This window comes from Caenorhabditis remanei, chromosome II (assembly GCF_010183535.1).
Source record: "Caenorhabditis remanei strain PX506 chromosome II, whole genome shotgun sequence".
Lineage (NCBI taxonomy): Eukaryota > Metazoa > Nematoda > Chromadorea > Rhabditida > Rhabditidae > Caenorhabditis > Caenorhabditis remanei.
Window position 1 is genome coordinate 18,208,718 of NC_071329.1, and position 17,849 is coordinate 18,226,566.

A 17,849-nucleotide genomic window follows, 5' to 3' on the forward strand; every position below is an offset into this window, starting at 1 on the left:
TCAACGGTTGGTTGGTCGAGTGGGTAAGAGGTTGGGTTGGGAGGCAAGAGGTCTGGGTTCGGTTCCTCTGGACGCTATTTGTTTTTTTTCTTTTTTCTTTTTTGATTTTCTAATTTCTGGATATGGATTTTATCTACTTTTATGGTTTTTTGTGAAAAGTAAGTTTGTTTCTCCTTTTTTGATCAGTGAAAGGATTAGAAAAAGCTTATTTCTGAAATTGGCTGATAATTTTGCGAAAACTACTTTTGTGTATTTTTGATAAACCTCATGAAGAAAAATAAAAATAGATAAAATCCATATCCAGAAAGGAGAAAATCAAAAAAGAAAAAAGAAAAAAAACAAATAGCGTCCAGAGGAACCGAACCCAGACCTCTTGCCTCCCAACCCAACCTCTTACCCACTCGACCAACCAACCGTTGAAAAACGTGGATCATCTGGGGAGTGAGGAAAGTAGCTCCTCTTCACCCTCTACTCGGACGATTCATATGGTTAAGAATCGAGATCAGAGCTGAACTTTGAGCTCATTTTTCTCGATTCCTAGAGGCGTTCAGCAAAATTTGAAAACTGTTTTGGAAGTTTCATAACTCAAGCTTTCCAACCATATAGGTCTCGACCCGTAACTCCATCTCGACTCAGGATCCTTCCCTAGTCAGTCAGAAGTGTTTCACTCGAGGGAGGTCAACTGGAGGATTTATAAGAACCAGTGTTGTTGGGAATTCCGACTTCCGACTTCCGGGCTTTTTTTCACTTCCAACTTCCGACTTCCGGATAAGAAATTTCACTTCCGACTTCCGACTTCCGGATAAGGAATTTTCACTTCCGACTTCTGTCATTACATAACGGTGAAATTTCGGAAAAGTAAATTTTGCAGAAATACATGAAAAAATGGTCTAAAAGGACAGAAAATGAGCTGTTCTTCAGCCAAAAACTAATTTTCCACTGATTTTCGCGAATTTTATGAACTTTTTCTAGGAGTTTTTGAAAGTTTGCGAAAAAATCTAATTCCGACTTCCGACTTCCGACTTCCGGGCGTTTTTTCACATCCGACTTCCGACTTCCGGATAAGAAATTTTACTTCCAACTTCCGACTTCCGGATAAGAACATTTTCACTTCCCAACATCTCTGTTAAGAACCGAAAATTTGGACGTTTTAGCCGAATTATTGTCCTGAAAATCGGGATTTTTTGAGGTTTTTCCGACATTTTTCGTCGGATCTGTCATCGCCCCGTAATCGACACCAACCGGCGTAAATCTACACTGAAAATTCCAAGTTTTCAGCGTAGACTCTTCGAATTTGACACGAAATTCCAGATTTTTGTGGTTTCTCCACCTAAACAACGGGTTTCTATCTGACACTGGCGCACTTTTGACGCTTTTGGGAGTTTTACCCGATTTATCGTCCAGAAAATCGGGATTTTTGACATTTTTCGTCGGATTTGTACTAAAAATCGGAAATGTTCTCTCAAAAAATGGAATTTTAGAACAGTCTGGCGTGCCTTCTGGCGCTTTTCGAGCTTGAAAATTGGGATTCTGGTCAACTGGAGGACGTGTTTCGAAACCGAGACAATTCGAAACCAAAATGACAAATTTGAAGTTGAAATTGTCAAACCCCATAAAACTTCGTAAATCGACAAGAAAAAATTCGAAAAATTGACTAAATTTTGCTCATTTTTAACAGAAATTGATAGAAAAACGCGTCAACGGCACGCCAGACAGCCTGAAAATACCAAAAATGTGAACGCGTCGAAGGTGCGCCAGATTCGACAAATTGTGACTCTGGACTTAAAACGCGTCAAAGGCACGCCAGATTTTTGGAAAATGGCGATTTGAACGCAACAAAGGTGCGCCAGAAAGCATTTTCATCTGTTTTGGTTGAAAAATGACGGTTTTTACACTATTTTCTGTAAAAAACGCGTCAAAAGTGCACCAGACAGTTGAAAATTTGCTAAAAATCGTCAATTTCGAGTAGATTTTTCGCAAAATTAAAAAAATTTCAGCTGAAAACCACCGCAACTCGGTTGATTTTTGTCCTACACAGAATCCACATATTCAGAATCCTCACGCCTTCAGCTTCACAGTGATGTGAAAATCGTTATGGAAAATTTCAAAATTGGATAAGAAATTCAACTTTTAGGCAGGAAAAACTAGGAAATGGCGAAGATATGGTGAAATTACACGATTTTCACTCAAAAACCACTCAATTTCAATAATTTTCGTTACTTTTCGACCCCAAAACATCCAATTCGGAACAAGAACTAATTAATAAACTAATGAAAGGTAATTAAAGAATTTGTAACGGTCAACAAGTGATGCGGAAGTGGAAAAATCGAAGAAATAGTGGATAATTAAGTCTTCTTTATAAAAGAATTCACAAAAACTAGTTTTTTGAAGAAAAAACGCAAAAATTTGCAAAAAATCGCCACAAATCCGCGAAAAACCAAACAAATAAATTTCATTTTCGCGGATTTTTGTGAAAATAAATTGCGCATTGTACGCAAACACCATGACGCAACAATGCACACAATGCAAGCGCGCCCCACCGCACCTCTCCGTGTACTCCTCTCGGACAACGTTACACATTTATTTTTCTTTATTTTTGCTCTTTTTCAGCGGGTTTCAGACCGATTTTCACCGTTTTTTCACTGATTTTTTTGCAGAAATGGCGTCGCTGGCGAAGAATCTGAAAAATTTGACGCCAAACGTGCGAAAAGTCGCTGTAACTTGGGATAAGGCCGAAAGAATTCGGAGGAACGAGGAAATCTTCAAAAATCCGGATAGTGTAGTGCATAGACTACCGGAACATTATAAAAGACGATATTGGGAGATGATTCTGTCCAATAAATCGCCGGTTCACTATAAGTATGTAGAAAAATAGGAATTTTCGAAAAAAAAATAGACCTAAAAATTATTTTTTTGCTAAAAAAATTGACTTGAAACTCAATTTTTGCCCAAAAATCAGAATTTTCAGAGACAAATTGACTCAAAACCACGATTTTCACTCATTAATCGAAAGAAAGACTTAACATTCAATATTTGCTTGAAAGACTCCGTTTTCGCTCCAAGATCGGAATTTTCGGAAAAAATTGACTCAAACGCCCAATTTTTGCTCGAAAAACTCCCTTTTTGCTCGAAAGACTCCGTTTTTTGCTTTAAAATCGGAGTTTTCGGAATAAAATTTACTCAAAAACTCAAATTTTCATAAAAAAGCAGTAAAAATTGACCGAAAAATTCAATTTTATGAAATAACTGTACTTAAAAATCGATTTAAAACTAAAATTTTCAGCCAATTTGAAATATTTTTACCTAAAAATCGGAATTTCCGGAAAAATTTGACTCAAAAACTCAATTTTTGCTCGAAAAACCCCGATTTTCAGCCAAATCCAGCCAATTTTATGCATTTTCCATGAAAAAAAACGCTAAAAATTCCGAATTTTTTCTCAAAATTCCTAATTTCAGACCACCAACAAGCCGTGCCGCGTATGATTCGTTCAAAAATGTGGAATTGGAACTGGAAGACAATCCAATCGTCGGAATCCGAACACCAGAAGGCGATCAGGGGCTGTGGGGTGGAGAGAGAGTGGTGAAAGGGTGGATTGAGTCGGCGCCTTATACGAAAAAGAAGATTTTACCGAGATATTGGGTCCCGAAACTCTTTTTTCCCGACACTAAAGACCGCCGTGCTGTATTCGGAGGTTTTGGATAAGTATATCAAGGTAATTGCGCTGGAAAAACGAGTTTTTCATTGGGAAATTGTGAAAATTCACTCAAAATTGATTGATTTTGAGCTTTTAAGCTCGAAATACGCTGAAAATGATGCTTTTTTGCCCAAACCAGAAAAAACGCGTCAAAGGCACGCCAGACACTTGAAAATTTGTTTAAAATCGTCCATCTCGAGAAACGGAAATTTATAGAAAACGCGACAAAAACACGCCAGACATTTGGAAGCAATTTTGCTTTTGAACGCGTCAAAGGTGCTCCCGACGCAAGACAGATAATTTCGAAAAATTAGAAAAATTGGCCTAATGTCGCCTATTTTCCCAGAAATTGATAGAAAAAAACGCGTCAAAAACACGCCAGATTCGAGAAATTGGGTTTTTTGGACAAAAACGAGTCCATAGTCACTTCCGAATCTAAAAAAAGCGCCAAAGGCACGCCAGATACGTCTGAAAGTTCTTTCCGACACTAAAGACATCCGTCTTGTATTCGGAGGTTTTGGATAATTATATCAGGGTGATTGCACTTGAAAAATCGATTTGTTCATTGGGAAATTGTGAAAATTCCCTCAAAATTGATTGATTTTGAGCTTTTCAGCTCGAAAGTATGCTAAAATTGATGATTTTTCGCTCAAAACCTGGAAAAAAGCGCCAAAGGCACGCCAGACACTTGAACATTTATTTAAAATCGCCAATTTGCCACTTTTTGCAAAATTTTGCATCAGAACGCATCAAAAGTACGCCAGATTAGACAAATCATCATTCTGGACCAAAAACAGTCAAAAATCACTCCTGAAAGCGTCAAAGGCACGCCAGACACGCCTGAAAGCAGTAACTCGTCAAAATCATTGAAAAAGTTTGAAATTTTTCAATGATTTTGACGGATAACTGCTTTCAGGCAGCCTGGCGTGTCTTTCACGCTTTTTTCGACTGCAGGAGCTATTTTTTGATCCAGAAACACGATTTGTCGAAACTGGCGCACCTTTGACGCTTACAGAAGTGAAATTTTTTTTCTGGCGCGTTATAGCAATGAAATATTACAGAAAGGCGTTTTTTAATTGGAAAAGAACAGTTCTCACTGCTTCCCTGTGTGTCTGGCGTGATTTTGGCGCTTTTGGAGCGACAAAATTCGTCGAATCTGGGGCACCTTTGACGCGTTTTTACTCGAAAAATTGAAAATTTTTTCAAATTTTCAAGTGTCTGGTGCGTCTTGACGCGTTTTTAGCTAAAAATTGAGTGAAAATCGGCATTTTTCAGCCAAAACCGCTTTCTGGCGCATCTTTGACGCGTCCAAATCGCCGTTTTCCAAAAATCAGGCGTGCCTTCAACGCGTTTCTTAGAGCGAAATTCAGCCAAACCATCCAAATGTACTTTTTTTGGTTCTGGCGCGCCTTCGACGCGTTTTTTAGTCCAGAGACGAAATTCGTCGAATCTGGCGCACGTTTGACGCGTTCTGAAACAAAATTTTGCGAAAAATGAGCAGATTTTTGCTATAAATTCCCATTTTTTCCATTTTCCAGGTGACAGTAACCGAGCGAGCAATGCGACTAATCGATGAGCACTTCGGCCTCGATTACTACATTCTCCAGAGTCAAGAAATCGATTTGGACTCGAAATTCGCCAATTCGTGAGTCAAACATCATCAATTTCAGCGTAAAAATCACTGATTTTTCAGTCTAAAACGTGAAATTCTTCTGACATTGGCAACGGAATCGTATTACGATGGGGATGATGAGAAGAAGGCGTACATTCGACAGAAATACGCTGAATTCGTGATTCCAGAAGCAGAAGCCGAGTGGATTGGGCTGGATTTGAATGAGGCCGCCCGGAAACAACAGGATATCGAAGACTCGACGGCGCCCGTCCCGCTGAAATATAGGTTAGACGCGTCACAAGGCACGCCAGAACCCAAAAAATTGAAAAACTGGCATAATTTCGCTCATTTTAAACAGAAATTGATAGAAAAATGCGTCAAGAGTAAAAAGTAATCGAAAGAGCGTCCAAGGCACGCCAGGCGCATCATCTGGCTGAAAATGGGCTGGAAACGCGTCGAAGGTACGCCAGATTTTTGGAAAATGACGATTTGAACGCGTCAAAGGTGCGCCAGTAAGCGGTTTTGGTTGAGAAAATGCCGATTTTTACGCCAGATTCGACGGTTTCGTTGAATTTTTGTTACAGAATTGGTGAACGCGTCGAAGGCACGCCAGCACCCAAAAATTTGAAAAATTGGCTTATTTCGCTCATTTTAACCAGAAATTGATTGAAAAACGCGTCAAAGTCACGCCAGACAGTTGGAAAATGCCTATTTTGCCATTTTTGCTTTTGAAAGCGTCAAAGGCACGCCAGACTCGCCTGAAAACAGAAAACTGGTATTTTTAAAGTAAACTGTGCCGTTTTGTAATATTTCACTGATAAACGCGTCAAAGGCACGCCAGACGCTACTTTTTGTAAAATCGCGTTAAAGGTGCGCCAGACACCTGAAAAATTGTTTAAAATCGTCAATTTTGAGTAAAAAATGACAATTTTCGCGTCAAAGGTGCCCCAGTGGTTTTTTTTAATCAAAGAATTATCATTTTGGGCGCGCCAAAGGTGCGCCAGATGAAACATTTCGCCGGAATTTCAATGATTTTTCCAGCACAAAAACGCGTCAAAGGCGCCCCAGCTCTTATTTATTGAGTTTACGGGAAAAACGCGTCAAAGGCGCCCCAGCTCTTTTTATCGAATTTTCAAGAAAAACGCGTCCAAAGGCACCCCAGCCTCCTATTTTTCAAATTTTCAAGAAAAACGCGTCACAAGGCACGCCAGCCTCCAATTTTTTCAAATCCCGCCCCAAATCTGAAATTTCCAGTCTCGAACAATCGCTTCTCGCGCGTCTCCGTGACGGAACCGACGACGTCTCAATGGAAATGGAGAATCCAGAAGCGCCAATTCGGACGGAATCGAAATTCGGAGACAAATTATTCGGAAAATATTTGAATCCGATCGGAAAGAAGCTTCGAAGTGCCACCCAGTAGTTAATTATAGTTAATTGATTCGAGTTAATTGATGATTGTTAACATTTTTTATTGATTTTTTTTGCGTTTTTTGTAGGAAATTTAAGAATTTAAGCTTAGATTTATTAAAATTACACTGAAAACAACTGAAAATGTCGAAATTGATAGAAAAACGCGTCAAAGACACGCCAGACACTTTGAGAATTCCAAAAAAAAATTTGAACCCGCCAAAGGTGCGCCAGATTCGGCAAATCGTGTTTCGGGTTCAAAAAAATGTGAAAAGTCACTTCACAAGGGAACCTTTTTCATACGATGGTTGAGAATTTGCTGAAACTTGGCACACATATACTTTCGAATGTGCTCAATTAAATGGCGTTGTCAGAATTTGCAGAGTTATGCTCATTGGCGAGAAATCTCGATCTGAAAATTCTGGAAATCCTAGCCTCATTTTGTCTACGCGGCATCGCCCACTTGACTCTCCTTTTCTCAATATAAAAAGCAGCGAAAATGGCGCAGTGGTAGTGAGGGCGTGCGGTGTTGGAAAGGTGGTGGGTACGGTTCCCCTCCCCGAAATTCTTTTTTTGCATTCTTCAGTTTTCACGAACTTCTGACTGGCTTAAAATACATTTTTGGATTTTGAATCATCGAAACTTGATGATTATGTGTTCAGGAAGCAGTTATGACAAAAAATGAAAACTTTTTTTTCGAGAATTTTTTCGCCTTTCGACCATCAAGTGGTGGACGAAGTAAAACATTTTTTCGAAATTTTTTTTTTCATAACTGCTTCCTGAACACATAATCATCAAGTTTCGATGATTCAAAGTCCAAAAAATGTTCGTGAAAACTGAAGAATGCAAAAAAAGAATTTCGGGGAGGGGAACCGTACCCACCACCTTTCCAACACCGCACGCCCTCACTACCACTGCGCCATTTTCGCTGCTTTTTATATTGAGAAAAGGAGAGTCAAGTGGGCGATGCCGCGTAGACAAAATGAGGCTAGGATTTCCAGAATTTTCAGATCGAGATGTCTCGCCAATGAGCATAACTCTGCAAATTTTGACAACGCCATTTAATTGAGCACATTCGAAAGTATATGTGTGCCAAGTTTCAGCAAATTCTCAACCATCGTATGAAAAAGGTTCCCTTGTCAGAATTTAAAAAAGAGCGTCAAAGGTGCGCCAGCCACTTGAAAATTTGTTAGAAATCGGAAATTTCGAGTAAAAATGTCGATTTTGGACTTAAAAACGCGTCAACGACACGCCAGAACCAAAAAAGTAAATTTTGATAACTTGACTGATTGTGAATCACGCTCTAAAACGCGTCAACGGCACGCCAGATTTTGGAAAATGGCGATTCGAACGCGTCAAAGGTGCGCCAGACAATGATTTTATTCTTTTTTCCTGTAAAAATAGCTAAAATTTTCAGAAAACGCGTCAAAGGTGCGTCAGTATTCGGTTTCGCCTGTTTTGGCTGAAAAATGACGATTTTTACGCTATTTTTGTGAAAAACGCGTCAAAGGTGCACCAGATTCGACAAGTTGTGATTCGGAATTTAAAAACGCGTCAAAGGTGTGCCAGAAAGCGGTTTTGGCTGAAAAAATGCCGATTTTTACGCTATTTTTAAGTGAAAAACGCGTCAAAGGCGCACCAGACACATGAAAATTTGTGAAAGTCATCAATTTTTTGAGTAAAAACGCGTCAAAGGCGCGCTAGATTCGACGAATTTTGTTGAATTTTTGTAGGGAATTTAAGAAGTTAAGCTTATATTTATTAAAATTGAAAAAAAAACTGAAATTTTCAAAAATTTCGCTCCTAAAAAACGGCGACTTTCGCCCCAAATTTGGGGGAAATCTGGGGCGTCGGTGGCAGCGTCGTATGCTGTCGTGACTCCGAACTATTCTTCGCATCCTCGACACGTTTCTTCCAGAATCGGCACGTCGCTAGGTAGGCGTCACGGACTCGTTTATTCGTGACGACGATCGTCACAGAATTCAGAATCACGACGGTATACGTCACCGGGAAGACGTTGCGGACGGCGAATAGGGCCAGGGGGAATTGCCATTCGAGAAATTCACAAATCATTATAAACATGGCGACGATGTCGACCAAAATGTGAAGGGAGGTGACCAGGATTAGGTTCTGGAAGAGAAAATTCGGGAAATTTGGGATTCTAGGCCACGGTGGCCGAGTTTTGGGATTCTAGGCCACGGTGGCCGAGTTTTGGGATTCTAGGCCACGGTGGCCGAGTTTTGGGATTCAAAATTTCCACTATGGAATTTGCGCTCTACTGCTAATCTGGTATTAAATTCGTTATTTCCAGTAGGAAAATAACAGAATTTACTCCAGATTATCAGTAGAGCGCATTTGCCACTCTGACGCGGAAGCTATGCCCAAATTTTCATTTTAAAAACGCGCTGAACGTGCGCCAGACTAGCTGAAAAAGGGCGGAGATTATGTTGGTCATGGTGACTGAGTTTTGGGATTCCAGGCCAAGTTTTGGGTTTCTAGGGCATGATGGCCGAGTTTTAGGGTACTAGGTCATGATGGCCGAGTTTTGGGATTCTAGGCCATGATGGCCGAGTTTTAGGGTACTAGGTCATGATGGCCGAGTTTTGGGATTCTAGGCCATGATGGCCGAGTTTTGAGATTCTAGGCCATGATGGCCGAGTTTTGGGTTTCTAGGCCATGATGGCCGAGTTTTGAGATTCTAGGCCATGATGGCCGAGTTTTGGGATTCTAGGCCGAGTTTTGGGTTTCTAGGCCACGTTTTGGGATTCTAGGCCAAGTTTTGGGTTTCTAGGCAACGTTTTGGGATTCTAGGCCACGTTTTGGGATTCTAGGCCAAGTTTTGGGATTCTAGGCCTTTTAAACTAACCTTTTCATTCTTTTTACTCCGAATTCCATGTATTTTCAGCCGGTAAACTGTCAAAATACTCATCGATATCCCAATTATCTCATATAATCCAATTATAGTAATTGCAATTGATCTCTGTAGAATTAGCGTCAAATTCTCATTCGTATACGCCCATTTTCCGTTTGAAATGTAAAATGAGCGATGGCGGAGGATATACGGAGTACAACACGCCAGGGAGATGGTGGCCGTTATTGAGAAGTAGATACAGATGTGCATTGGGCGCCAGTATCTGAAAATTGAGGGGGCGGAGCTTAGAGTTTTCAGATTCAGGAGGCTCAGGCGGTTCGAATGAACCTAAATTGGTTGAAAACGCGTCAAAATCACGCCAGAACCGAGAAAAATTCGAAAAATTGTCTAAATTTTGCGTCTAAGACACGCCAGACAGTCGGAAAATGCCTGAACGCGTCAACGGCACGTCAGATTCGACAAATCCTGTTTCTAGCTCAGAAAATAGTCAAAAGTCGCTGAAAAAGCGTCAAAGGCACGCCAGACACGCCTGAAAATAGTGAAAGGTGCTCCAGAAAGCGGTTTCATCTGTTTTGGTTGAAAAATGCCGATTTTTACGCTATTTTTTGTTAAAAACGCGTTAAAGATGCGCCAGTCATTTGAAAATTTGTTTAAATTTGTCAATTTTGTGAAAAAATGCCATTTTTCGCAAGATTTTGCTTCTGAAGGGCGCGTCAAAGGTGCGCCAGACAGTGAGTCTCCTACTTTTGAGGATGTCCTGCTATGGCCGGTATGGTCGCAATTTCAAAACTTTTAATATCATTTTGTAGATCAAACCCAGATCTTCATTTTTGTAGTTGATAACTTTTTGATAGCTCCGCCCATTTTTGAGTTATGCGCCTTTAAAGATAGGCTGAGGTGTCGGCGGCCTCCCTTTGTTTTTAAAAGCGTATATCTCAAAAGTGGGCGGAGCTATCAAAAAGTTGTCAACTACAAAAATGTAGCTCAAGGTTTGATCTACACAACCATGTTACAATGAAATTTCTACAGTAACCCAAAAAGCCGTGACGGGATCTCAAAGTTAGGCGATCTCAACCGGTCTCAAGCGATCTTGACTCACCTCTCATAAGACAAAAAAGTGGCACAAAACCGATTAATCGACATCATCATATTCCCGAATAAATTGTTGAATAAACCGAAAAAAAGACTTGTCGAATTGAGTTGTGACAACCAAATATAGATGGGACCACTCATTGTGTTCTTGAATATGTTGTACGTGGTCAGTGTGTAACAGTAGTAGACATCGAAACAGCCTGAAAACGATTAGAATTAAAAAAATAATTTAAAATCCGTCATTTTTTAGTACTTTTCCCCCAAAAATCTTAATTTTCCGAAAATTTTTGGATCTGGCCGAGTGGTTAAGGTAGAATGCCTATCGTTCAACAGGTCGGGGTTCGATCCCCGTGGTGGTCGAAACCTTTTGAATCTCTTTTTGCTTGTTTTTTTCGGGTTCTACACGTCAAATAACATATAATTTTGAAGTTTTTTGGGTTTTCATTTAAAAAACACGATTTTTACCAAAATTATCGCCCGGTTGTCTGGTCTGGTGGTGGTGGACGATTTAAAACCAAACAACAATAGATGGTTTCAGAACGTCCCTAGTTTCAGAGTGTCCCTAGTCCCTATATTTTCAAATCCCAAGACCCTTACCAGTAACAAAATAAATAAAAAAGAAGGAACTTCCATTGATAAACTTCCTTATCGTAATCAATACTAAAACATGATGAATATTCAGACACATATAGAATATCGTCTGCCAAATCGGAAACTCCGCCCACTTCTCCATCTGGGGCCACGTGGATGACATGTCATCATCACTGACATTTATAGAATAGAAATAGTTGTGGAAATAGTACATTGGGTGTCCTAAATATAAAATATAAATATGGAGAAATAATTTTTTGAGTAAAAATAAGAAAAGTAGTGGAAGGAAAAAAAGAAAAATGAGTAATCCAATTTCAGATTTAATTTGGAAGGGCGGGTGGCTGTTGACGTGCAAGGGGGGGACCTTAAGTAGGTTGTCAGGAGAAAAAATTTGATTTTTGCACCCAGAAATAGTTATTGGAATAGAAAATGGATACTGATGTTTTATTCCTAGAACTGGAGATTACGTTTTGCAGCCGTGAGCTCCTCAAGTGGACCGTTTTTTCAGTGATAACTTGACTTTTTCAGATAATTAATTGTTTGAGAAGTTATATAGAACATTTTTGAGATTTTGAATAAGGGGACCACGAGAAATTTTGTCCAAAAAACCACAAAAACAACTTTTGCTGAAAGATATGAAAAAATAGGTTTTTCTCGTGGAAGTAGCAGTACACAGGGTCTCGGGATGAGTAGTGAAAATATACGCGCTCCGCTCAAATCAGCTAAAATTTTAGCGCAAAATTCGAAATAAATTATTTATTTAAAAATTTTATTTATTTTTTTAATAGAATTGATCTATAAAAGATGCGAGACAGTCGAAAAACTGGCCAAAAATTCGGGAAAACTGACATAAATCGGCTCAAAGATTGGTCGATTAGGCTGCGTATCAAAATGCCACATGTGGCCACAGTGAAACAGCGAATTGCAAAAAATTAAAATTTGAATTTGCCGCCAATGTCTAGTGGAGCGCGTTCGATTTCACTACTCATCCCTAGACCCTGTGTACTGCTAGTTCTACGAGAAAAACCTATTTTTTCATATTTTTCAACAACAGTTTTTTTTGTGGTTTTTTTGGGCAAAATTTGTCGTGGTCCCCTTATTCAAAATCTCAAAAATGTTCTATAGAACTTCTCAAACAATTAATTATCTGAAAAAGTCAAGTTATCCCTGAAAAAACGGTCCACTTGAGGCTGTGGAGCTCACGGCTGCGAAACGTCTGGCTGCGAAACGTCTGGCTGCGAAACGTCTGGCTGCGAAACGTCTGGCTGCGAAACGTCTGGCTGCGAAACGTCTGGCTGCGAAACGTCTGGCTGCGAAACGTCTGGCTGCGAAACGTCCCGTAGCCGAAAAATTGCATCAATTTCCTCTATGTCAATGGGAATCAGTGTGAGTCTCCCGGGAAACACTTCCCGGGAAATGCTGTTTCGGGAAATTTCCCGGGAAATTCCCGGGAAATTTTTACCGAATATTTCCCGGTAAAGTTCCGGGAAGCTCCCGAACTTCCCGGGAAATACCGCGAAAATTTCCCGAAAATTTCCCGGGAAATTTTCGGGAAGTTCGGGAAATCCGGGATTTTTTTCGGGAAATTACTGAGAACTACTTTGGGTACCAATCTGACAACCGGGGTTCGATCCCCACTCGTGCCAAAGCTGTTTTTCATTTCATTTTTGGTTTTTGGTAAAAATCTGAAGACAAAAGTTGTTTTTTCGGAGAAGGACTGTTCTGAAAATAGACACTTGTAATCTAAAAATGTTGTTTTTGTTCTGAAATGGTTTCAGAATGGTACCAAAAAGCAAGAAATGAAATGAAAAAACGTTTGACACCGGAGGGGTCGAACCCTGGTGATCAGATTGTCACCAAAAAGTCAAAAACAAAAAACAAAAAAGTTTTGCCACTTGTAGGGGTCGAACCCTGGTTGTTAGATTTGTACATAAGTGAAATTTCCCGGGAAGTTTACTTCCCGGAACTATAAAGTTCGGGAAATTTCCCGGGAAGTAACCGGGAAATTTCCCGGAAAATTCCCGGGAAATTTCCCGAATCGTCCCGGGAGGCTCACACTGATGGGAATAGGGACAAATTAAAATCCAACACGTCGAAACCAGGACGTTTTGGGACCGACAAGTTTGGAGTGTCGGTAATCGAAGATATTTTTTGAAACGTCCTGAAACCTGATTTGCGAATATAACGATATTTAAAAACTGGAACGTTTTTCATAACTATGGGAACTCAACACATGTTTTCAAAAAAAAAATGCATTGGTTTTAAACCGTGGACGTTTTAAAACCGGAAATCCGGCTCTGTGTCAAAACTGGGGACAAATAAGAACTAGACGGCTTGAAACTAGATATTTCGAGACCGTTAATTACAAAGTGGACAAGTTTCGAAACCTCCCTAGTGTTCTATTTTCAATATGACATGGTTACTATGTTCGAACGTCCTGGAATTAACAAGAACAACTCAAAATATGCTATATTTCAGACAGAATGTTACCACCGTGAGAGCAGACTCTTGGCGATTTCTAGAAATAGAAAAAAAAACAAAAAAAACTTTTTTTTCTCAACTTTCCAGAAAGATCCTGAGAATGTTGCATTCCATGTAGGATTTCAGTGTAAAGGACGTTGTGAAACTTATAGAAACCGATGGAAGTAACGTATGGGGGTCAAGCATTCATCCGGTATCCAGACGTCTCGGTTTCAAAATGTCTGAAATCCTTGTTACATATTTAACCCGAGTTGCAACGGGCCGGGCCGGGCCGGGCCGAAATCAGAATTTCTCCGGCCCGGCCCGCGGCCCGGCCCGGCCCGGCCCGGTTCGGCCCGGATTTTCAGTACTAAAAAAATTCAAATTTTTTTTCGAAAATTTTCCGATTTTTTTGGGAAAAAATTTTTAAAGGGGGACACAACTACTTCTAAACTGAGGGTTTTTGATATGAATCGATTCAGAAAGCCAAGAAAAAGATACATTTCTTTTGGTTTCATGTCTGAAAATGCTTCTAATGCGATTTATGAGACCTCAAAATGCCAAAAATCTATGCTAGTCGTGCATTTTTTCAGTACATTTCAATAGAATTTCTCTTCGTCCTACACGTGAAAGCAATATTTTCAAAAATTCTCAAGAAAAAATTCGAAAAATGAACATTTATGAATGCATTTCACGTTCAGACGAGGAGAATTTCTATTGAAATGTACCGAAAATATGACGACGGGGAGCGATTTTTGAAATTTTGAGGTCTCATAACTCGCTTAAAACTGATTTTTTGATATTCTTGAGAAAAAATTTGGAAAATTTTCAGACAAAAAAATTATTGAAAAAAAAATTCTAGTGAAAAAAATTCAAAAATTCAAATCCGGGCCGACCGGGCCGGGCCGGAATTTTGCAAGTATGTATTTAACAAGTTTGAAATAGCTAGAACTCCAAATCACCGACTGGAAAGCTATTCATTAGGTGTTCATCTAAAAAAAACTTGTCAAATATACATATTTTCATTCCGCTTGAATCTCCATATACGCATGCATAATCCGTATTCTCCAGACTTGTCAAAAATCGGGCCGGCCCCGGCCGGGCCTCGGGCCGGGCCGGGCCGAGATTTTTCTTGACCGGGCCGGGCCGGGCCGAAATTTCTCTTGGCCCGGATTCAAAAATGGGTACCCATTTTTACCAATTTTTTTTGAAATTTTTCGAAAAAAAAGAGTAAAAATGCTTAAATTATCATACATATTCACATTTTGATTCAATTTTAAATGTTCATTCGAAAACTATACTTTTTTCAAAAAAGTTCAAAAAAGTTCGAAAAATTTCCAAAAATTTCCAAAAAAAAGTTGAAAAACAAAAAATGTTTTGAAAAAATGTTTCAAAACGGGCTGAGCGGGCCGGGCCGGGCCGGGCCGAGATTTTTCCTGATTTTGGCCCGGCCCGGCCCGTGACAAGTCTGTTTTTTTCCTTTTTGTCAATGTCAGTGGGAAGTCGGTGAGCAGTAATTATGATATTTATATCAATCGATAGATAATGTCTAGACCTTCATTTTTTAGTTGACATCTTTTTCATAGCTCCTCCCACTTTTGAGATATGCGCCTTTAAAGTAGGAAACCTTTAAAGTACTAAATTTGTCATTTCTAACGCCAAAATGTGATTTTTACATTAAAATAACCGTAAAACTCTATTTCTGACGTTAAAAACTACTTATAACCTATATTTTCATCTCGGAAATCAGATTTTTGAAAAAAATTTGGCCCCGAGAAGATTTTGGTAAAGGTGCACCACTATGAGATTGGGTATCAGGGTTCGATCCCGCTTGGGGTCAATTTTTTTTAAATTTTTGATTTTTTTTGTTTGCAATTTATTTTATCTTGTAGATCAAATTTAGGGCTACATTTCTGTAGTTGACAATTTTTTAGAAGCTCCCTCCACTTTTGAGATATGCGCTTTTAAAGCCTGGCTTCTAATAGACCAAGATGGGAAGACGCAGAGAAGCTAGCGAGTTTATATGCGCATATCTCAAAAGTGGGCGGAGCTATCGGAAAACGGCTAATTACAAAAATAAAGCACTAGGTTCGATCTAAAAAATAAGTATAAACATATTTCAAATTAAGCAATTTTTGATACCATAAAATCTCTTTGAAATTTGACCTCTCTTGCTAAAATATCACAAAGTGCTCCGATTTTAGTTATTTTGAGGTCCCATAAGAAGGTCAGAAATGGCTAAAATTTAATTTTTCTTGTTTTTTTGCAAAGTTTAAGTCATAATCTAATTAGAAAACAAAATATTTTTTAATTCTGATTATTTTTATTGCAATGACACCCATTCAAAGTTATCAGGTTTTCACTAAAGCTTCGAAAATCGAAAATTTGGGAGCCCGCCACGCTACTCCTGATAGTCAACCTGTTTAACTTTTTATATGACTTTGTAGATCACAACTAGTCCGATAGCTCCGCCCACTTTTGAGATACGCGCCTTTACAGCTGAAAATCGCAAAAATTGAAGAAAAACTGCCTAACTTAGTCATTTTCAACGCAAAAATGTGATTTTTATATCAAAATAACCGGAAAATTCTATTTCTGACGTTAAAAACTACTTATAACCTACATTTCCATGACGGAAACCACATTTTTAGCAAAAATTTGAGATATGTGTCTTTAAAGACAAGTAGCTAAGGGGTAACATTCTTTAAAAGCGCATATCTCAAAAGTGGGCGGAGCTATCAAACAGTTGTCAATTACAAAAATGGAGGTCTAGGTATGGTTTATGTAACCATGTTACAATAAAATGTTTACAGTAACCCAGAAAGTCGTGACGGGATCTCAAAGTTAGGTAGCCGATCTCAACCGATCTTGATTTTCATTTTAGTTTCATAACGTCTCTTCCGTTTTGAAACGTCCTAAAGCCATCTATCCCCCTTATCATAGTATCAGAGATTGAAATGGGAAGGGTTGGACAAGTTTCCGATGGCATATATGCCACCAAAACAGCTGATATCTGTCTATTCTAGATTCTCACTCTCTCCGCTTTATCTTTACCACTAGACTATCCAATTTATCACCTCCCCCTTCTCTCCGAAGCCACTATATGCTATGACATAAGGAAATTATATTTGTTGTAGCGGGTTTTTTTGTGACGGAGGGAAATGGCATGTTGCCGTCTCTCTCTCCGCCACTGATTGCATCTATATCTGCATAAAAAATCAGTGTTGGCGGGCGGGCGGCGACGCGCGGATTCTGCTTATCCTTCTCCTTTCACATTTCCGATTTTCAAAGAAGTCACACTTTTCATTCCGTTAGCGCACACCCTTTTTTCTGGAGGAAATTTAGTTTGTAATTATAGAAGTAAGAAATTCGAATCGAAATTTAGACGAATCCAGATCAGATTTTTACCAGTGAATTCCAACAATTCCGAGTTCGATTAGTGATATATTTTATTGGTACTTTCGACTACGGGGAGTCCATTTCTGCAGTCAAAACCGGCTCAATATCTCTGCGAACCGAGTGTTATGAGCTCTCAAACTTGTAGCATTTTTACTTGGAATTCCAGATCGGCGGTATATGTATAGGCTACCGCCGATGTGTTCCCCAGCGGTTTACCTACCTTCTGCCGATTTGGAATTCCATTGGAAAAATCTTTATGTTTGAGAGCTCATAACTCGGCTCACAGAGACATTTAGCCGGTTTTGACTGCAGAAATGGACTCCCCGTACTCGAAAGTACCTACAGTACCGCTCGAAAGTATCAGAGTTGCATGGAATTCCGACTTCCGACTTCCGGGCATTTTTTCTATTCCGACTTCCGACTTCCGACTTCCGGATAAAGAAATTCAATTCCGACTTCCGTCATTCCATAACTGTGGAATTTTCGAAAAGTGCATTTCGCAGAAATGCATGGAAAAATGGTCTAAAAGGACAGAAAATAAGCTGTTCTTCAGCCAAAAACTGATTTTCCACTGATTTTTCGCGAATTTCATGATTTTTCTCTTGAAGTTTTTGAAAGTTAAAAAATTTTTTTTTTTGAAAAGTTTTTAAAAGTTTTTTTTGAAAGTTTTAGAAAAAATCTAATTCCGACTTCCGAATTCCAACTTCCGACTTCCGGGCGT

General features: G+C 39.3%; 2 protein-coding genes across 2 annotated transcripts; one reads left to right on the forward strand and one right to left on the reverse strand.

Moving 5' to 3' along the window:
- Positions 1-2,659: 2,659 nt before the first annotated feature.
- On the forward strand, positions 2,660-6,727 carry GCK72_007808 (uncharacterized protein; the record flags this gene model as incomplete). Its single annotated transcript, XM_053726464.1, has 5 exons — positions 2,660-2,859; positions 3,457-3,580; positions 5,234-5,340; positions 5,389-5,592; positions 6,562-6,727. The coding sequence occupies 5 exons, from the start codon at positions 2,660-2,662 to the stop codon at positions 6,725-6,727; spliced, it is 801 nt and encodes a 266-aa protein (XP_053590658.1).
- Positions 6,728-8,517: 1,790 nt separating this feature from the next.
- GCK72_007809 (uncharacterized protein) lies at positions 8,518-8,796 on the reverse strand (the record flags this gene model as incomplete). The annotated part of the gene is made up of 1 exon (XM_003091874.2): positions 8,518-8,796. The coding sequence occupies one exon, from the start codon at positions 8,794-8,796 to the stop codon at positions 8,518-8,520; it is 279 nt and encodes a 92-aa protein (XP_003091922.2).
- Positions 8,797-17,849: the final 9,053 nt, after the last annotated feature.